The following is a 21,579-nucleotide window of genomic DNA, read 5'->3' as shown; positions in this document are numbered from 1 at the left end:
GGACTTTGTGTTTTTGTTGTATGCATACATTTTTGAAACGAGGTAACAGAAGTAACGTTCTGTTTTTATGAATTGGTCATTTTGATGTTTGCGTTATTTTTCCCTTTCATAACAAAGCATGTTGACTGGGGACTTTCACTTGTCCAACAATATATTTAAAAAAAAAAAGAAAGAAAGAAACAATCTGGCACTGATGTTTTTTGTCCAACATTCTATGATGTGTTAGTGCTGAACTCATAAAAAATAAAATATGAATTAAAGATTAAGGTCTTGCATATCAATGACCCTCTGTATTATGTTTCAGGGGCATAAAATATTTACTGAGAAATATATATAGAAAAAAAAGCGTTGAAATTGATGCTGAGAAGGTTATGTATTTATTTATTCATAGTCCCTTAAGTTCTCAAACTTTCTTTAAACACACATCTTGAAGCAAGGAATTGAAGCAATCATCTTTTCCTTCATCTAGAAAATTCATTCTAGGAGTTCATGACTATCTTTCTTCATGTTAACATTTGGTTTCAATTTATTACAATTTTCTTCACGGAAGAAGATCATCAGTAGAAAGTCCCTTGAGATTTTGTTTTTTCCTGGCATCAAAACCTTGCAAAGTTTTATTTGTTTTTTCGCATATCGTTTCCTTGCTTTTATTAGCTAGCATTGCCGGAAGCCAGAGATATATCCATGTGCATGCTAATTGTAGTTTCAGACTTTACTGAATTATTATTCTTCCACTTGTTGAGTCAAGTGATTTTCTTTTTGTCAGGTTTCATATTGATAATGAGGTTGCAGATATCTTCAATCAACTTGTCATCCCACTCATGGTCAAATTTTTTTGCTGAATTTTTGTGCCTCTTCTTTCTTCAGACTTGTCAGCTATGCCCATTTTTAATTTTAGATGACTCGAGGTTGTTCATGCTTGGCTGTTAGTTTGTTGCTTGTACAAGTTTCTGCTGTTGCTGCTCATATTCTTTGCTTCTACCAATTGGTCTCTGAGAGCCTTGTCTGAGCAGGAATATCAAGAATCATTAGCAGTTTTAGTTCGGGGTCATGCACTCTTTTTCCTTGATGGATTTTTTCCCATTGGGTTTTTTCCTGTCAAGGTTTTAATGAGGCATCTTTTTTCTAAGGATTAGATTCCATGATTTCTTGTATCATAAGCATCCTTCTGTTAGCTTAGGTGTTTTTGTTCTGTTTCTGTCCATTTTGGATTTGTACGCCTAAATGGCACGTGTTTTATTCACCTAAACTGTTTGTATTCGTTCGTTTCTTTTAATTTTATCAATGAGACGAATCTAATTAAGGGTTGATTTGTCTGATCAAAATATACGACTCACATGGTTTCTTCTTTTTTTCAGAGTTTCTCTAGTAGTCCTTCCCAACAGTAGTCCTAATTTTTGACCGTTAGATTTGGTCAAAATCACATCAAATTGAAAAAATATGCAGAACAAACAGTATTTAATAAAGATTTAACGGTTGTAAAGGGTGTACTGTAAATGCATAATCTTGCAAGTTTAGTGGCAGATAAGAACATAAAAATATTAGATGGAAATACAGGGGAATTTGAAAGCAGTACTAACAGAATTAGGTTTAGATAGTGATATAAAAAATGCTTTAAAAAAATGTTCATCATATATATGTTGATTTTAAATTTGAAAAATCGTGTCGAATTCCAACACAATTGTTAGAACAACGAAAGATGCGCACACTTATTTTACCCAAGTTTCAAAGATTGAGTTCATCGGACTATGATGATATTCTATCAAACTTTAAGGGCCTGTTTAGTTCGCTGATCGAGTTTTTAATTCGAGTTGAGATGTGACGTTATGTGAGAGCTTTTTACTGTAACAAAAAAGTTAGATGTGATTGTTTCTAAGTTCATGCGTGCATTGAGTCTTAAAATTGAAGTTAATGTAGAAACTCTACCACATAATTTGGGTAAACTAAAGCATCTTAGATATCTTGATCTCTCACAAAATAATCGTATCGAGAAGCAACCAGATAAAATAACAGGGTTGTACTATTTTTGGACTTGACTTGCACTGACGTTAAAGAGTGCATATTTTTGGACTTGGCAAAACTAGGGCGACACAATATTTAAAGGACAAGGAACACCTTGAGAACTTAGTTTTGCATTGTATTATTAGAAATGAAGCAACTGAGAATGTTGAAGAAGACTTTGAATGCTTAGAGCCACCTCAAAATACAAAAGCCATAAAAGTGTCATTTTATCCGGGTGGGACATTTCCTAAATGGCTTTCTTCGCACACTAGTCTTGTTCGCTTGGAACTAGATTATTGTAAAAAATGCAAATATCTTCCACCATTGCACCATTTACCTTCTCTTCCGGAATTTAGACTTAGTATGTTTCAGACAGGGAGTGGAACAAAGGTGACCATTTATCCAAGTCCTTCCCATCCTTGGAGAAACTCGATATTAGAGGATGCGATAATCTGAAAGGTTGGTGGAGGAGAGAAAGAGAGAATTTTGGTGAAGCACTAATAGAGCATCAACAAACTTCTTTTCCTAATCTTTGGAAAGCGATAATATCTGATTGCCCTGTTCTAACTTCTATGCACTTGTTCCCGAATCTCGAAAATCTGAAACTACACAAGACAAGAACCAAGCCACTAGAACGGACAATCACGATGAAATTGAAGAGTGAAACTGCTAGTGTTGCAGCAACATCATTAGCATCTTCCTCCTCCTCCTCCACTTCCGCTCCCTCCAAAATGAAGCATTTATCTATTGAGGATGTTGACGATTCAGAATCGTTGTTGTTAAAGGCAGTAGTACACAATGGCTCATCGCTTCAGTCTCTGAGTATTAGGATGTGTTCAAATTTGACCTTACTTACAGAAGGGATAGGCGGCCTCTCATCGCTTACAGATCTTACAATTCATGGATGCGAAAATTTGGTCTGGATTCCAATTGGGATAGGCAGCCTTTCATTGCTTCAGTCTCTGACAATTTGTAGTTGTTCAGAATTGGCATCACTTCCAGAAGAGTTAGGCAACCTCTCATCGCTTCACTCTCTGGATATTTTTAACTGTTCAAAGTCATCATCACTTCCAGAAGGGATAAGCGGCCTCTCATTGCTGCAATCTCTGAAAATTAGCCATTGTTCAAATTTGGCATCACTTCCAGAAGGGATCGGCAACCTCTTATCATTTCAGTCTCTTTGTATTACGTACCGTTCAAATTTGGCATCACTTTCAGAAAGGATAAACAACCTCTCATCGCTTCAGTTTCTGAGTATAAAGAACTGCTCAAATTGGCATCACTTCCAGAAGGAATAGGCAGAGTCTCGTCGCTGCAGACTCTAAAACTTAGTCGGTGTTCGAATGTGGCATCAATTCCAGAAGCGATATGCAGTCTCTCATCACTTAAATATCTCATAATTGAAGGATGTAGCAATTGGACCTCGATTCCTAGTGGGATAGGTGGGCTCCCATCTCTCGAGGCCGTTAATAGAAACTGTTGCGATGAAATTACAATGGACGCATTGGCTGACTACCTCCTGCAGCAGAACTCTCGAGCTTGATTGTCATATGAAGTCTAATGCTCCACTACTTTTATGAGGTTAGTTCATCATATACCTCTAATTTGATATTCCCTCCCATTTAAAAGTAGCATTTGACAATACTTGTGTTTTATTAACTTTGCAGGAACACAAATCATCTAAATTGAATTACTTATATTAATGCTTAGAACAGTTCCCTATAAAATAAAATAAAATAAAAGCATATTGATCCGTAGGGAATTATTGAATTAAAACAATCTTCTTTTCCTATCTATTAGCAGTAGCAATTGTTATATTCTTCATCTAGAAATTTCTTTAAGATGTCTTTTTTTTTTTTTTTTTTTTCACTCTCTCTCTTTTGTTTCCTCGCATTAAGTGATTTTTTGTTTGTCAGGTTTCAAATACGTAATCAGGTTGTGGATAAATTAGCAGGTTTTTTGATCCACTCGTCAGCTCACTCGTGGTGGCATTCTTCGCCAAATTTTTGTACCTCCATCCTTTTTCAAGGCTTGTCAGCTATTTCCAAATTTTTCTTATAGACGATTCAGGGATTGTTAGTTAGTCCCGACTGTTGGTTTGTTGCTTGTGCAAGCTTGGTTGCTGCGGCTCTCATTGTCCTTTGCTTATGCCAGTTGATCAATGAGATCCTTGTTTCAGGAGAAATTCCAAGTCTCATGAGCAGTTTTGGTTCGGGATCATGCATTCTTTTTCCTTGATGGATTCTTTTCCCTTTGGTTTTTTTTTTTTTTTCCCCCTTCCAAGGTTTTAATGACGCATTCAAGCACCCATGACTAGGGATTAGATCCTGTGATTTCTCGTTCATAAGCATCTTTTTGTTCGTATCATAAGTATCTTTTTGTTGGCTTAGTTGTTATGGTGATATTTTTTTTTTGGGGGGTACAAAAGCAGACTACAGAAAAATATGAAAACTCTGAAAAAAATGCAAAGTTCACTGTCCGAGAGAAAAGTTTAGATATACGGAAGAGAGTTAGTGGAGTTTTGTAACTTTGTAGTAGTTTGATCAGCAACTTTCTTTTCTCGACCCTGAAAAATACAAGCAATTTTGTAAAACCATACAAGTCTTGTTTCTTTCATATCTTTCCTACTGTTATCAAATGGGATTGCTCCATTTTTCGACTGCATGTTTCGCTTAACCTCAAATATTGCAGAACTATGACAAAGAACACTTGCATCATCAAACGAGCCATGTTTAACATGGCCATCCAATTAAAAAAAATAAAAAATATCTCCAAAATATAAGTTGTTTGTCAAGCCCCACTTGCATCGTGAAATTGAAAGTAAACAAAACGCTAAATTCGTCACATGGCAGATTTAGAAGACCTTGAGACGGGGGCTGAAATCAAAATAAGAAAAAACATAGGATGTCATACATATCTGGATCTAGATAGCAAAACTGTGACAGTTCATTGACTTGGACACAGGTCAAATTGATCTTGTTCATTCTCAATTGAGTATTCAGGAATCTCTCCTTGCTAATGTGTAGTATACATAATTTCTATTGCTTAAGAGAAACTTTTTCATGTTAAAATCTGAATAGTTCAGCATTCTACATATCTTCCAAGAGGCTACCCATTTATTCATTTAATTATTTATTTTGTTGTGGCAAAAATCATGATGGGGAGACATGAATTTGAGCCAGATTAGAAAGCGTATTAGAATGTAGAATCAATCGCCTTTTATTATATGATATGACAGCATTCTAGTTCTCTTCTACATCTTATGTGGTTAAATCAATAATTGCATGTGCAAATACAGAAAACAATAATTGTAGTAAATAGCATATTGAACGACTCATAGCCAAGTCATTGGCGACTCTTTTACCTGAAAACGTGAACCAGCAACTCCAGAAGTGTTTAAGGACAGAACAGAACCATCTTTAAAAATCAAATTAGCTATTCTTGATTATCCAAACTGTACACAGTTCTTGAAAAAGCAAATCTAACTAACTACTCTTGCTACCAATCATATACAAGCAAGTGCTTAAACTAATGACAACTCATAACTAACCTGATCTTAGCCGGCCGTTAATTACCATTAATCTCCTAGCTAATTACGCAACCGTGAGCTTGAAGTTGACATTGTCAAGATATCACCTACTTGATCCTATGAAGCCACATGTCGTATCACAAGCCGTCTCCAGTCTCCACAGCACTTTCCTTCTAAGAAAAAATAGGGATCTAATTTTATATGTTTTGTTCTAACACGAAGAAAGGGATTAGCGGCAAGCATTAATGTGCTCAGGTTGTCACACTTAGATCACAAGAAGTCTTGCAGAACTAGCTTTGAAGCTTTCCTAACAATGATTGCAACCAAGAAATATTTGCAAGCAGATTTGCTACACTTCTGAACTCTGCTTTAGTGTAGACGTGAAAACACAATATCCCCAGTTGGACCTTCTATCATCGAGTTTGGTATCACTCCTAAGTTGTCACTCTTTTATTAATCGATGTTTACAAAATTGCTACATAATTAATAATATGAGATTGCGCATATCAATAAAATTAAAATAGTGACAACTTATGAAGTTAAAAATTGATATTAGAGTTAGTGTACCTAACATTTTTTTTTTTCTAAATAAACCTCAAAATGTACTATAAAAATGGAAAAAAAAACTTTTTGCTTTTGATTTGTTTTGCTATGCTTTGCTTTTAGAGTTTAATTCTCCTGAACTTTAGTATCATTTCAGTTTGGCATCTGAACTTAAAATTAATCCCATTAAAAAAAATGAAATGTGATCATGTGATCTTTTTATTAAAAAATGAAAAATGATCATATAAGCACATTTAATCCCCTCTTTTTCTGCATGACTTTAACAAAAATTTTAACAAGAAGTGTTAAGTGAGAGTAAATCAAAATTCAAGAGAAAAAAATGAAAATTTTTAAAATTTAAGTGGCAAATAAAAAATAACTTTAAAATTTTGGGGCATTAATAAGATTAACTCTTGTTTTTAATTTTTTTAATTTTTATTTTTGAGCACAATTGCCCTTGAACTTGTTGTCGTTTAGTAAATTGCCATCTAAACTTTTTATTTTAAAAATCAACCCCTTAAACTTATAAATTTTTACAATATGCCCCATTTTATAAAATGTGCTCAAATTTTTTGTTAGATTTAGGGTTATTATTACCTATGTCTCCGAATTTCGGGGTTACCCCTATTTTGCCTACTAAATTTTAAAAATACTCACCTTACTATTCTAAACTTTTATAAACTTTCACTTTGCCAAATATCATCAAGATTGAGGAATTAAAAGATTTATATTATATTTGAATTGAGATGTAAAATTTTTCGTTGAGTATGCTTTTTCGACATTAATGTAACACAATTATTGTTAAAATGAAACATATTATAATAATTTTATATGTTAAAAGGATAACTTATTAAAATAAAAAAATTTAAAAGGACAATTTATTAAATCACGTCAAGTTTGGGGGCAAATGTGCTATTTATTTATTTATTTTTTCAGGGTGGGTCATTGGCAATGCCCAAAATTTCGAGAAACAACGCCGCTGGTGACCGCTCAGCGAGTTCAAGTTTGAAAGTAAAACTGAGCAGAGCAGAGCCCGCCCTAACAAATGAATTGAAGACTTAGAGAGAGAGAGAGAGAGAGAGAGAGAGAGAGTTAGGGTTTCGAATCAATGGAGGCCGCAGTGGTCGACGCCGGCTCCAAGCTCCTCAAAGCTGGTCCCGCTATTCCTGACCAATCTCCTTCCATGGTAATCCCTTCATTTCTCTCTCCATTTTCACTTTTCGTTGAGCTTAGACGACTGATTTAGGGCACGGCTTGTTTCGCTCCAAATAATCGTCATTCTTCTTTGGAAATACTTGTCTCTGAACATTGCAAAATTCAAGCTTTTAGTCTTAAGATGATTTTTTAGGTTATAACTTAATTCGAGATTTTGTTCAATTTCAGACCAAGTTTCTAATTGCAGGACAGAAAGGAAAGTTTGGATTTTTTTTCCTTCTTTGTTTTTAACTTCTTTGTTGTATGGTCTAGATAATTCCTACGCAAATGAAACGAGTGCTTGAAGAGGGATCGGTGAACGAAAGCTCGTTGTCTGAGGATATTACCGTTGATCCTGTCGTTCGGGGTTATATTAGAGATTGGGATGCAATGGAGGATCTGTTGCACCATGTTCTGTATACTGGACTTGGCTGGGAAATTGGCAATGAAGGGCAGATACTATTTACCGATCCACTTTCTACCCCGAAGGTATAAGATGTTTTCTTGCAGTTAGTACATGTCAAATTTAATAATGCTTTCTCGTCTGATTGTGCTTGATTATTTACATGAATCTGAAGTTTTTAAGGGCGAAAATAATAGGATGAGAGGATTTTTATGGCCAGGCTGTCAGAGAGCAGTTGGTGCAACTGATGTTTGAAATGTTTAACATATCGGGCTTCTATGCTTCAGAACAAGCTGTATTGTCGCTTTATGCAGTAGGACGAATCTCAGGATGCACTGTTGACATTGGTCATGGAAAGATAGGTATGTTATCTAGGTACAAGGGTTGTTAAGTTGATGGTTGGTTTCTAATCTCTTGTGAATCAAAAGAATCTTAAACTTGACTACGTGTAAATAGTGTAACCTTTTCTTTTCTTTTCTTTTTATTTGTTTGGAATTGCAGTAAGTTCTAAGTTATCTTTAGTTTGTAAGTTAATAGATTGATACTTAGTTATCTTCTTTAAACCTTTAAGACATAGTGAGTAGTGAATAGATTGCTCTTTTAACTCTTTATGTCATAATACAGAACCAAGTGAGAAACATAACTGTAAAGTTCATTAGATGTTTAGGTCATTACTTGATGATAACAGCCATAAAAGAAGTGTTGGATGGCAGATTTAGAGTGGTGATGTTTATTATTAATGGAATGCTTCACTTTCAAGTGATCTTGTTGAAGAATTCGGCCCAAGTAATATGAACCCATTCCTACCATTGTTTGTATTATGGAGGGCCTATCATTGACACTTTATGTTCCCATGTTTATTGGCTTTACTGTCTTTAGAGTTAAAGTGTTTTTTTTTTGAACGGGTTTAAGTGAAATGCAATTCAATGCATAAGATACACCATAGGTCGTACCAGCCGTTCTACTGCTAACTGGTCCTGTGTATGTTAAGCCGGTTTGTGTAATCCTGGGTCTCGGAGCATTTGTATATTATTCCAACATTTGAATACATTGATAAATGATTTTGAGGCAGGAAAAATGTCAAAACTGCAAAAGAGGTTAAGATCAGTGTGAGTGAAAGACTGAAAATAAGTTAAAAATGCCAATAGAAAAACTTATAAGCTTACTAATAAAATGTTGCTGAGAAGCAAGGTTTCTCCCTTCCACAGTCCAGCCATAGTATCCTTCTGTCCTTGATTTCTCTGACTTTTGATATGTTTAACATTCATTGGTGATGAACTTTCTACTTCTTACAATGTCGTCATAAGAGCTCCATATGCTCTTTTTACCATACGGTGAGGTTAGGTATTCTCCAGCAGCACCAAGTCAAGATGAATATGCTTGTCTTGTTTCATTCTAAGTTGTACATCATACAAAGATCTATATGCTGGCAGATTGTGATGCAAACATCAACTGCAATTCCTATATTTTCCCTTTCAGAACTCTTGTTTCCCTGGTTGCGTACATATATTCCTATATTACAAAGTCAAATCTGTTTGGTAGTCATAATTTCTAGTAATTATAGGAAAACTATTCATTTCAGAGGTTCCACTTTCAGTTTCCATGATTGCAATATAATGATCATGTGACAGTATATATGGTCCTTTTCAAATGTAGTGGAGGCTTTAAAAAATGATGAGATTCTAACTTATACCGTCTCATTCTCCTTTCTTTTTTTTTTTCTCTAGATATTGCACCAGTAATTGAAGGTGCGGTTCATCACATTGCTTCCAGAAGGTTTGAAATAGGAGGTGTCGACTTGACAAAGTTACTTGCTCAGGAACTTGGAAAATCCAATCCATTTGTTAATATCAGCATGTCTGATGTTGAGAAAATAAAGGAGCGATATTCATGTTGTGCTGAAGACGAACTTGCTTATGGGAAGCTTGAAAGTTCATGCCAGACAGAAAAACATACTCTTCCCGATGGACAGGTCCATGTTTCACTATGTTCAAACTAAATGTTTGCCGTTTATGATTTTCCTTCTCACCTCTTTCTGAGAAATCCTTGCTTGATTGCAACCTTCCTAATTTATGACATTTTATTAGCCATTAGGTATCAAAATATAAGTTGCTTCCACTATAATTTCAGGTAATTACAATTGGAAGAGAAAGATATACAGTCGGTGAGGCTTTATTCCAACCATCTATATTGGGTTTAGAGGCACATGGAATTGTTGAGCAGCTTGTTCGTAGTATCTCAGCAGTATCATCTGATAATCACCGGCAGTTACTAGAAAACACGGTATTATGTGGTGGCACTGCATCCATGACTGGTGAGTTTATGGTGGTTGATCATGTGGTGGCTCTAGGATTTACCCTTTTTTGTAATTTTATTTACTTTCCTGTCATATAATTCATAGGGTAATTACTTACGTTCAGAACAGCATTAAAACAAAAAGAACAAAAAAAGAGAAAAAGAACCCAAAAAAAAAAAAAAAAAACAAACAAAACAAACAAAAAAGAAAAAAGAAAAATAAAAAAGAGTACTAATCCTTGGTGGTTGCCTGCTTTCTGATGATCTAGTTATTTGTACACCAACTGAAAAGCTGGATGGCTCACCATAGGCTAGATAGTATCAGTTATCATTATTAGCATTGTGTACTAGGGGGATTATCATATCTAAATAAAGTTCACTCAAATTGCTCGGTTTGATCTATAAGTTGGCTTGAGGTTTGGCATGAGAAAAAGTAAATTGGAGGGGTGTCTGAATGAATAAGACACGTCTATGATAGTAAAAAATAGCCAACAAATGATAACAAGTATTATTGATTAAGTATCAACTATCAAGGTGCTATTTTGTTTTCGGATGGAAAAATTCTGTGGAACAGTAGTTAATGTACATTTTATTAGCTGGAGAGGCCACCGATGCTTTTCCATGAACTGCATTAGTTGGGTCTCTTGTTTTAAAGAAATTGCTTGTAGTCAGCCACTTACTCGCAGTTTTGTGCAGGTTTTGAAGAAAGGTTTCAGAAAGAAGCTGGTCTCTGCTCATCTGCTATTCGTCCTGCTCTGGTCAAGGTATTTTATTTTATCGCAAAAGATGGATCCACATAAGAATATGTGTAGTTCGCCTTTGTTCTCTTTGAGATCATGTATAACGGCATGATCAGCAAATATTTCTGTCTGTTTAGTACCTTTGCATCTCTGCATCATCATTCCCTTTTCCATCCACGCATACAGAATAATCACAAGCCCTTTAATCAATAATTTAATTTGGATTTTTTTTTTCTAGTACTGAACGTCCATTTTCTTTTTATTTGCAAGTCAAACAATTTCATATTTTCTGTACGTCAAACCTGTGAAATCCTAGTATCAATATTGTTGGGATTTTTATTTGGAGAGTGGAAATTCTTGTGCTAAATTGGTGAGAGTTTTTTATTCATCACAGCCTCCGGAATACATGCCCGAGAACTTGACAATGTACTCAGCGTGGGTGGGAGGTGCCATACTTGCCAAAGTTGTGTTCCCACAGAATCAGCACGTAACGAAGGCAGACTATGACGAAAATGGACCTTCCGTCGTTCATCGGAAATGTTTCTGATGCTGTATTTTGCTGTACAAGCCCTTGGATATCTGTAGGTTCGTTGTACTGTGGTTCAGTTTATAGTAGTGCAAAACATCGTGTTGGTTAGACTCTACATGTAGAAAATTCTCAAACACTTTGAGCTAAAAATTCCAAGACCTCGGCAGGAAGAGCCACAAGACCGTTGAAGAATAGTCTTTAGCATCTTCCGTATTTGCTCCAAGATCACAGCATTAAAGTTGCAATTTTTTTTCTAAATCTTTTTGCTGTGAGATTAAAGTTGCAATTCACAATCTGGAAGATCTAGGCCAAGGCCTTGCGTAGCCAACTAAAATATTTATCGATTCAATTTGAGCTCTTGAATTACTATTTTGTTGATATTCTGTTTGATTAACCCTTTTTTTTTTTTTTTTTTTTTTGATAGAATCTGTTTGATTGACCTTTTCCCACCCAAACTACAAAAGACCCTTGTGGAAAAAAAATTCTGTGATTGGCAATGAATAAAGGAAAATAGGTGGGCAATTAAAGAATCCAAAAACAACCGACAAAGTAGAAACAAAAAAGAGAAATAACTACACACACGAAGATGGGCAATTACTTGTCATTTTATCTTAATAATTAGTCTAAGCTCGCGGGAGTCCAAAGAATCCCGTGGAAGGTTGGGTGGAGGGACTCCGGATTCGCGGATTCTGGTGGTGGATGCGCTTGGACTTTGTGTTTCTTTGTTGTTTTTGTGTTGTCATTCGTGTAATAAGAATGGTGGTCTTCCTACAGTCCCTTTGTGTTTTTTCTGGTATTTATGTGTTGTGTTTCCTGGCTGGGTTTGGCTTAGAGGATGGTTTCCTCTTATTTTGTTCGGCGGTCTCTTGATTTGGGATTGGGTCAAGATGGGATGTTCCCTGACCATACTGTAGGAGTTTAACTCCGTTCAGGATTAGGGTTTCATATAGCTCCATCGATTGATACACGGACTCTCACATAGGTTCTTTGAGTCTGCTTGTATGCCCAATTCTTGGTGCTTAGACCTTTGGTTTTAACTTGGCTGTTACTCACCAAAATGAAGTTCTTCTCCTCCGATTGGAGGCCTTACTCACCAAAAAAAAAAAGAGTGAGTAGTACTGAAATTAATTAAAGTAGGAGGAGATGCCAACTGCTACTCCCTTCCAAAAATATATATATATATATATAAAAAAAAAAAAAAACTGAAGAAGCCAACGGCTAGTAACGGGGAATAAAGAAGATAATGGCGAAAACGAAAAAACAAATAATAGATTGCTGTAAAACATTCTGTTCTAATTTGTCCGCTTGTGCTTTCTCTTTCCTTCACAGCTTTCATATCAACAATCAACAACTAATTTAAAAAAAAGTCCCAAAAGCGATATTGCTGGCCCACAGAGCAACGTCCATAACCTTAAAATAATAATTTTTTTTTTTTTACTTTGCTGGCCGACATGCATGATTACATGAATTTGTTGCAACGGATAGTTTTGATTATAACTTTTATGAATTAATTTTCGTCATTACAAATAAGTGGGAATAATACATCTCTCAATTCACTTCTCAATGACTGCTTTCTCAATCTTTCCTCTACACACTGCAACCATCGAACCATCATCTCTTTCCTTTTCTCCGTTCTCTAAAGCACTCTGTTGTTCTAATTTATTCTGTTGTTTGGGCTTTCTGTTTTCTTTACACCTTCATTTCATACCAACAACTATTATTACTAATGGCCGAAGGAGTACTTCTCATCATTCTTGCAGGATTCGTTGCAAACGTGGCTTCCGAACCTTTCCAATATATCAGACTGCCCTTCTGGTTTAAGGGTGAGCTCCGAAAACTTGAGGACACCATTACCATGATCAACGCTGTGCTTCTTGATGCAGAGGAGAAGGAAGATACCAACAACCAAGTCAAAGTGTGGCTTGAAAGTCTCGAAGATGTTATCTACGACGCTGATAACTTGGTTGACGAGTTTCGCTACCAACAACTACGCCGCAAAGTGCTTTTCGGTAAGAAAAGGGCAAAGAAGGTACGCATTTTCTTCTCGAGATCAAACCAACTTGCTTTTAGAGTGAAAATGGCTAACAAAATTAAACAAATTAGAGAGAAATTAGATGAAATTAAAGCCAATCAGGTATTTTCTCAATTAGATAAGTGCGAACATGGAGAGACAAGGACTTTCTCCTCTATAATGAGTGGGAGGGAGACTCACTCATTTGTAACGACTGATGAAGTTATTGGGAGAGATAATGATAAAAAAGAGATACTAGATTTTTTATTAGGCAACAATCTTGAGGCTAAAGAAAGTGTGACCACTGTTTCCCTAGTTGGAATTGGCGGATTAGGGAAAACCACACTAGCTCAGTTAGTTTACAATGATGAATTTGTCAAAAAGAATTTTGAGAAAACAATATGGGTTTGTGTTTCTGATGTTTTCGATTTGAAGTTACTTATTCAAAAAATTATTAGATCCGTAGATAATACTAGCCCAGATCAAAACCTTGACTTGGACCAGCTCCAAAATCAGCTTAGACTAAAAATACAAGATAAAAGATACCTTCTAGTATTAGATGATGTTTGGAATGAGAATAGTGATCAATGGGAGAAGTTAGAAACATTCTTAAAGCTAGGTGCACAGGGCAGCAAAGTTTTAATAACTACTAGGAGCATAAGAGTTGCAGATATTGTTCATTCGACTAAAACATACATGTTAAGTGGTTTGGACAAAAACAAGTCTTGGGCGTTATTTGAGAGAGTAGCATTTAGGGGAATAAATAAGAGAAATTCTCAGTACCACGGCCTTGTAGAAGTGGGAAGGGATATTGTGGATAAGTGTAAAGGAGTTCCTCTTGCGATAAAGACAATAGGGAGACTTTTGGAATCAAAGATACATTCCTCGCAAAATCCTGAAAAAGAGTGGGTTCGTTTTAGGGACAATGAACTTGCAAAAGTAGCTTTTCAAAATCATAGTGATATTGTGCCTACACTTAAGCTGAGTTACAATAGTCTCCCATCACACTTGAAGCATTGTTTTGCTTACTGTAGCTTATTTCCAAAGGATTATAGGATCAGCGTACAACAACTAATAGAAATTTGGATAGCACAGGGATTTATTATATCTGATAGCTCTAGTACTAGGCAACTAGAAGATATTGGTTATGAGTATTTCATGATTTTATTTTGGGGTTGCTTTTTCCAAGAAGCGGAAACAAGTGAGTTGCCATCGAATACCATAGAGTATTGTAAAATGCACGATCTCATGCATGATCTTGCAAGTCTAGTGGCTGGTAAGAGCATAAAAATATTTGATGTCAATACTAGTAATATCGAGTTAGCAAAAAATGCTTTTGAAAAGGTTTGTCATATATCTGTACGTTTTGCAAATAATAATAGCTCATGCCAAATTCCAAAACTGTTGTTTGAACAAAAAAAAATGCGCACATTTATTTTACGCGATGCAGAAAGTTTGAGTTCATCATGTCGTGATGATATTGTGTCAAACTTTAGGCTCCTACGGGCATTGAGTCTCCGTGGTATAAAGACTTTGCCAAAGAGCTTGGGTAAACTAAGTCATCTTAGGTTTCTTGATCTTTCATTCAGTGCTATTGTGGAGCTTCCAAGTTCCATAACAGAGCTGTATTATTTGCAAACACTAAAACTCCGTCAATGTACAAGTCTTCTAAGTTTGCCTGCAAATTTACAAAATCTAATCAATTTGAGGCATCTTGAGATTGGTGGTTGTGAAAAGTTGACTCATATGCCTCGTGGAATTGGTGAATTGTCGTCACTTCAATCATTAGATAGATTTATAGTGGCAAACAACAAATCAAGTGAAAGTGCTGCTGGATTTGATGAACTGAGCAAGCTTAACAACTTGCATGGAGGTTTTTTAACCATTGAGATACGGGGACTTGGTGAATCAAAGGCTGCTAAATGCTTAACGGACAAGGAACATCTTGAGTCCTTAATGCTGGCTTGGGTAGTAGAAGAATCGATGTGGAATGCTGAAGAAATATTTGATCGCTTAGAGCCACCTCAAAATATAATAGGCATAATAGTGTTCCACTATCCGGGTGAGACATTTCCAGCTAATTGGTTTTCTTCGCTCACCGATCTTGTTCGATTGGAACTAAATGCTTGTCAAAACTGCAAATATCTGCCACCACTGCACCATTTATCCTCCCTTGAGGAACTTACTTTAGACGCTTTGTCAGCTCTAGAGTACGTTTCAGAAAAGGACAATCATGATTGGAGCAGAGGTGACCAACCCGAGCCCTTATTCCCATCCTTGGTGAAACTCAATCTCATTGATTGTGGTAATCTGCAGGGATGGTGGAGGGGAGAAACAGAGGATTTTTGTGAAGCACTAACACCTCACCAACAACTTTATTTTCCTAAGCTTTCAATAGTAAACATAACCCGTTGCCCTATTCTAAATTCCATGCCCCCGTTTCTGAATCTTGAAGAGCTGAGTCTATATGCGACAAGCTCTAAGCCTCTAGAAAGGATGAGTAGGATGAAATTGAAAGTATATGATAGTGTTGAAGAAACATTTTCAGCATCTTCCTCCTCCATCCCTTCCTCTTCCCCTTCCGCTCTCTCTAAATTGGAGTATTTATCTGTTAAGTATGTTGACGATTTGGAATCTCTACTGTCAGAGGCACAAATACACAACCTCGCATCGCTACAGTATCTTGAAATTGAATCATGTTCAAAGTTAACCCTAATTCCCAATGGGATTGGCAGCCTCTCCTCGCTTACAAGTCTTGAAATTAGCGGATGTAGCAATTTGACTTCAATTCCTAATGAGATAGGAAGCCTCTCCTCGCTTACAAATCTTGAAATTAGCGGATGTAGAAATTTGACTTCAATTCCTAATGAGATAGGAAGCCTCTCCTCGCTTACAAGGCTTGAAATTAGCAGATGTAGCAATTTGACCTCAATTCCTTATGAGATAGGCGGCCTCTCCTCGCTTAGAGATCTTGTAATTGACGAGTGTAGCAAGTTGACCTCAATTCCCAATGGGCTAGGCTGCCTCCCAGCTCTCAAGTCTGTTAACTGGAGGCCTTGCACTGAAATACCAATGGACGCATTGGCTGACTTCCTTCTGAGGAAAAACTCTCCTGCTCCACAACATGTATGAGGTCAGTTCTTCATATACGCTGCCATTGAAAAGTTGCATTTAACAATACTAATGTTTTATTGATTTTGCAAGAGAACAAGGTATTTAAAAACTGAATTACTTTCATCACTCATTTACCTGCAAAAGTTAGTTTCATGACTCGTTGTCTTGAGCTTTGTAGTTCCTCAACCTTTATTTCCTTTGTCATATGAAACGATTAACTTTTTAGTCTTTTCTCTTCCTTCAGAAATCCCAGTTCAGCTAGCTGGTAGTGGAGTTTCTAAAACTATTTGTTGAGGCTAAAACAAAGTCTGCTTGTTGCCGCGTTAGTAGAGTTTTGTAAGCATTTTAATTAATTTGTTGCCACGTTCCTTTTTACGTTAGCAATTATTCTCTGTTTTTTTTTTTCTTTTTTTGCTTTGAGGACTTTGTATTGTTGTTTTATGCATACATTATTGAACTTGAGGGTAATTGAAGCAATATTTTAACAAGAATGTTGACTTTGGAATTTTACTTGTCAAATGGAGGAAAAAAAATTGTTAGATCCGTAGATAATACTAGCCCAGATCAAAACCTTGACTTGGACCAGCTCCAAAATCAGCTTAGACTAAAAATACAAGATAAAAGATACCTTCTAGTATTAGATGATGTTTGGAATGAGAATAGTGATAAATGGGAGAAGTTAGAAACATTCTTAAAGATAGGTGCACAGGGCAGCAAAGTTTTAATAACTACTAGGAGCATAAGAGTTGCAGAAATTGTTCATTCGACTAAAACATACATGTTAAGTGGTTTGGACAAAGACAAGTCTCGGGCGTTATTTGAGAGAGTAGCATTTAGGGGAATAAATAAGAGTAATTCTCAGTACCACGGCCTTGTAGAAGTGGGAAGGGATATTGTGGATAAGTGTAAAGGAGTTCCTCTTGCGATAAAGACAATAGGGAGACTTTTGGAATCAAAGATTCATTCCTCGCAAAATGCTGAAAAAGAGTGGGTTCGTTTTAGGGACAATGAACTTGCAAAAGTAGCTTTTCAAAATCATAGTGATATTGTGCCTACACTTAAGCTGAGTTACAATAGTCTCCCATCACACTTGAAGCATTGTTTTGCTTACTGTAGCTTATTTCCAAAGGATTATAGGATCAACGTACAAGAACTAATAGAACTTTGGATAGCACAGGGATTTATTATATCTGATAGTACTAGGCAACTAGAAGATATTGGTTATGAGTATTTCATGATTTTATTTTGGGGTTGCTTTTTCCAAGAAGCTAAAACAAGTGAGTTGTCGCCAACAACCATAAAGTATTGTAAAATGCACGATCTCATGCATGATCTTGCAAGTCTAGTGGCTGGTAAGAGCATAAAAATATTTGATGTCAATACTAGTAATATCGAGTTAGTAGAAAATGCTTTTGAAAAAGTTTGTCATGTATCTGTAGATTTTACAGATTATATTAGCTCATGGCAAATTCCAAAACTGTTGTTTAAACAAAAAAAGATGCGCACATTTATTTTACGTGACGCAAAAAGTTTGAGTTCATCATGTCGTGATGATATTGTGTCAAACTTTACGCTCCTACGGGCATTGAGTCTCCGTGGTATAAAGACTTTGCCAAAGAGCTTGGGTAAACTAAATCATCTTAGGTTTCTTGATCTTTCATCCAGTGCTATTGTGGAGCTTCCAAGTTCCATAACAGAGCTGTATTATTTGCAAACACTAAAACTCCGTGAATGTACAAGTCTTGTATGTTTGCCTGCAAATTTACAAAATCTAATCAATTTGAGGCATCTTGAGATTAATTGGTGTGAAAAGTTGACTCATATGCCTCGTGGAATTGGTGAATTGTCGTCACTTCAATCATTAGATACATTTATAGTGGCAGACAACAAATCAAGTGAAAGTGCTGCTGGATTTGATGAACTGAGCACGCTTAACAACTTGCACGGAGGTTTAACCATTGAGATACGGGGACTCGGTGAATCAATGGCTGCTAAATATTTAACGGTCAAGGAACATCTTGAGTCCTTAAAGTTGGAATGGCTAGTAGAAGAGTCGATGGGGAATGCAGAAGAAACATTTGATCGCTTAGAGCCACCTCAAAATATAAAAGCCATACAAATGTACTTCTATCCGGGTGAGACATTTCCAGCTAATTGGTTTTCTTCGCTCACCGATCTTGTTCGATTGGAACTAAATGCTTGTCAAAACTGCAAATATCTGCCACCACTGCACCATTTATCCTCCCTTAAGGAACTTAGATTAGTTGCTTTGTCAGCTGTAGAGTACGTTTCAGAAAAGGACAATCATGATTGGAGCAGAGGTGACCAACCCGAGCCCTTATTCCCATCCTTGGTGAAACTCAATCTCATTGATTGTGGTAATTTGCAGGGATGGTGGAGGGCAGAAACAGAGGATTTTTGTGAAGCACTAACACCACACCAACAACTTTCTTTTCCTAAGCTTTCAATAGTAGAAATAAGCTATTGCCCTCTTCTAAATTCCATGCCCCTGTTTCCGAATCTCGAAGAGCTGAGTCTATATAAGACAAGCTCTAGGCCTCTGGAAAGGATGAGTAGGATGAAATTGAAAGTATATGATAGTGTTGAAGAAACATTTTCAGCATCTTCCTCCTCCATCCCTTCCTCTTCCCCTTGCGCTCTCTCTAAATTGAAGCATTTATCTATTAACTATGTTGACGATTTGGAATCTCTACTATCAGAGGCGCAAATACACAACCTCACATCGCTACAGTATCTTGAAATTAGCGGATGTCGCAATTTGACTTCAATTCCTAATGAGATAGGCAGCCTCTCCTCGCTTACAAGTCTTGTAATTGGAGGATGTAGCAATTTGACCTCAATTCCTAAAGAGATAGGCAGCCTCTCATCGCTTACAAGTCTTGTAATTGGAGGATGTAGCAATTTGACCTCAATTCCTAATGAGATAGGCAGCCTCTCCTCACTTACAAGTCTTGTAATTAGAGAATGTAGCAATTTGACCTCAATTCCTAAAGAGATAGGCAGCCTCTCCTCGCTTACACGTCTTGAAATTGGAGATTGTAGCAATTTGACCTCAATTCCTAAAGAGATAGGCAGCCTCTCCTCGCTTACAAGTCTTGTAATTGGAGGATGTAGCAATTTGACCTCAATTCCTAATGAGATAGGCAGCCTCTCCTCGCTTACAAGTCTTGTAATTGGAGGATGTAGCAATTTGACCTCAATTCCTAATGAGATAGGCAGCCTCTCCTCGCTTACAAGTCTTGTAATTGGAGGATGTAGCAATTTGACCTCAATTCCCAATGGGCTAGGCAGCCTCCCAGCTCTCAAGTCTGTTAACTGGACGCCTTGCACTGAAATACCAATGGACGCATTGGCTGACTACCTTCTGAGGGAAAACTCTCCTGCTCCACATGTATGAGGTCAGTTCTTCATATACCCTGCCATTGAAAAGTTGCATTTAAGATTTCTAATGTTTTATTGATTTTGCAAGAGGACAAATTATTTAAAACTGAATTACTTTCATCAGTCAATTACCTGCAAAAGTTAGTTTCATCACTCGTTGTCTTGAGCTTTGTAGTTCCTCAACGTTTATTCCTTTTGTCATATGAAACGATCAACTTTTTAGTCTTTTCTCTTCCTTCAGAAATCCAACTTTGGCTTGCTAGTTGTGGTGGAGTTTCTAGAACTACTTGTTGAGGTTAAAACAAAGTCTGCTTGTTGCCACGTTATTAGAGTTTTGGTAAGCATTTTAATAATTTGTTGCCACGTTTCTTTTTACGTTTGCAATTTTTCTTTTTTTCTTTTTTTTTTTTTCCCCTTCTGGGACTTTGTATTGTTGTTTTATGCATACATTATTGAACTTGGGGGTAATGGAAGCAATATTTTAACAAGCATGTTAACTGTCGATTTTTCACTTATCCAACGGCCAAAAAAAAAAAAAAAGTAGAAGCTTGGTACCAATGCTGTTCGACATTCCGTCATATGATAGTGTTGAACTCATATGTTAAAAAAACAAAAAATACAATGGTCTCATTGGAATGAAGAAATTATAGCTTAAGATGATGCATGTGGCGCTCTTTATTAAGTTTTGGGGCAAAACATATTTGCCTAGAAATAAAGAAAGATTTGTTGGTGGTCTCATAATGATCCGAGAGAGAATAAAATATGATTGATACTCAGTCTTAAGCCAGTTGTGAGACCATGATCTTTAGAGCACTAGTCTGATATCATTTGTCCCATGATTTGTAAATTCTCAAACATTCTTTTGTTTCCAAGTTTATAGGGGTTTTGATTTGAATTGAAGACATACTTTATTGGGGTGATTAAGAAATATGGAGACCACAACACTGTGGCGACCCTCTTATAAGGCCGCCACTGTAACTTAAACAATAACTTGTACTTACTGGGGTTTCTTAAAATTTGTGGAACATTTTTTTTTTTAATATAAGAAGGAATTCTTTTATAATTTGTAACAATAATTTCAAATAAGTGAATCACTAAATTTCTTAAAGTTTTTCTTAATTTCAGTTAAGATAAAACGTTCTAGAAATATCTTTCAAACAGAGCAGCATTTGAACTCTTGTTTCAAATACTCTTTAAAAGCCTTTCTAAAACTAGCCAATTCAATCGGGCCATTTAATTTTGACTTTAAAACAGATTTCGTGAGAAATCTTAAATTCAAGTACATCTTAAAGCCCTTTTAAAATCAATCATTTAAATCGTCATGTTTAAATTTTGTTTATTTGTTGCATGCTATGTTGCAACGTTCTAAAACGTAAATACTCAAAACGAGGGTTGTTAGCTACAACCTCGGTTTCTTTAACATACATATGCACCTATACTTTTTAAACATACATGCTTGAAACCTTTAAATCATATATACATATACATGATTTTACTTGAACTTACTGCGGAAGATTTTAAGTGTTAGCGGTATCCATTCCCATCTCCACCATTCACTTATAGGTTTCTTACCTACAGCATGAACATATCCGATTGAGCTTTCGCTCAGCAAGTAGGAACTATATCTCACAAAATAACTGTAAGTACACATGAATAAATATGCATGAGCTGATTATGCTTAATTATGATGTCTTATAATAATTTTATTATCTTATCTTATCTTTCTTACTGATGGGCCCGAGTGCTCGCGTACCACTTGCGCGCAATCATCGGAACGTGAGGGTTTGCAAGGTCCCCCACAACACCGTGATTATAACT

General features: G+C 36.2%; 5 protein-coding genes across 5 annotated transcripts in view; all 5 read left to right on the top strand.

The window, feature by feature from the left end:
* The window catches only part of LOC21412305 (putative disease resistance protein RGA3), a 5,187-nt gene extending 3,948 nt beyond the window's left edge, over nt 1-1,239 (top strand). The window contains exon 3 of the mRNA XM_024161988.1: nt 767-1,239. The gene's annotated coding sequence lies outside the window, so the exon portion shown is untranslated. The remainder of the gene's footprint in view (nt 1-766) is intronic.
* Nucleotides 1,240-2,648: 1,409 nt separating this feature from the next.
* On the top strand, nt 2,649-3,544 carry LOC112090511 (putative disease resistance protein At5g47280). The gene is made up of 2 exons (XM_024161967.1): nt 2,649-3,175; nt 3,220-3,544. Exons 1-2 carry the CDS (start codon nt 2,649-2,651, stop codon nt 3,542-3,544), a joined length of 852 nt encoding a protein of 283 aa, XP_024017735.1.
* A 3,490-nt stretch (nt 3,545-7,034) lies between these two features.
* Nucleotides 7,035-11,492, top strand: LOC21403570 (actin-related protein 7). The gene is made up of 7 exons (XM_010092522.2): nt 7,035-7,259; nt 7,541-7,756; nt 7,891-8,032; nt 9,398-9,642; nt 9,801-9,984; nt 10,662-10,729; nt 11,100-11,492. The coding sequence occupies exons 1-7, from the start codon at nt 7,182-7,184 to the stop codon at nt 11,250-11,252; spliced, it is 1,086 nt and encodes a 361-aa protein (XP_010090824.1). The 5' UTR covers nt 7,035-7,181; the 3' UTR covers nt 11,253-11,492.
* A 1,468-nt stretch (nt 11,493-12,960) lies between these two features.
* Nucleotides 12,961-16,377, top strand: LOC112090510 (putative disease resistance protein RGA4). The gene has a single exon (XM_024161966.1). It carries the CDS (start codon nt 12,961-12,963, stop codon nt 16,375-16,377), a length of 3,417 nt encoding a protein of 1,138 aa, XP_024017734.1.
* A 472-nt stretch (nt 16,378-16,849) lies between these two features.
* On the top strand, nt 16,850-19,777 carry LOC112090509 (putative disease resistance protein RGA3). Its single transcript, XM_024161965.1, has one exon. The coding sequence runs from the start codon at nt 16,850-16,852 to the stop codon at nt 19,775-19,777; it is 2,928 nt and encodes a 975-aa protein (XP_024017733.1).
* The last annotated feature ends 1,802 nt before the right edge of the window (nt 19,778-21,579 follow it).

This window comes from Morus notabilis, unplaced genomic scaffold (assembly GCF_000414095.1).
Source record: "Morus notabilis unplaced genomic scaffold, ASM41409v2 Scaffold698, whole genome shotgun sequence".
Classification (NCBI taxonomy): domain Eukaryota; kingdom Viridiplantae; phylum Streptophyta; class Magnoliopsida; order Rosales; family Moraceae; genus Morus; species Morus notabilis.
This window is presented reverse-complemented; position numbering and strand designations above follow the sequence as displayed.

Bases quoted from the DNA above. Each gene is read 5' to 3' on its own strand.
- LOC112090511 (XM_024161967.1), top strand. From the start codon at position 2,649: ATGAAATTGAAGAGTGAAACTGCTAGTGTTGCAGCAACATCATTAGCA. The intron at 3,176-3,219 runs GTCTCTTTGTAT...CATCACTTTCAG, and splicing joins GGCAACCTCTTATCATTTCA to AAAGGATAAACAACCTCTCA.
- LOC21403570 (XM_010092522.2), top strand. From the start codon at position 7,182: ATGGAGGCCGCAGTGGTCGACGCCGGCTCCAAGCTCCTCAAAGCTGGT. The intron at 7,757-7,890 runs GTATAAGATGTT...TTTTATGGCCAG, and splicing joins ATCCACTTTCTACCCCGAAG to GCTGTCAGAGAGCAGTTGGT. The intron at 9,985-10,661 runs GTGAGTTTATGG...AGTTTTGTGCAG, and splicing joins TGGCACTGCATCCATGACTG to GTTTTGAAGAAAGGTTTCAG.
- LOC112090510 (XM_024161966.1), top strand. From the start codon at position 12,961: ATGGCCGAAGGAGTACTTCTCATCATTCTTGCAGGATTCGTTGCAAAC.
- LOC112090509 (XM_024161965.1), top strand. From the start codon at position 16,850: ATGTTGACTTTGGAATTTTACTTGTCAAATGGAGGAAAAAAAATTGTT.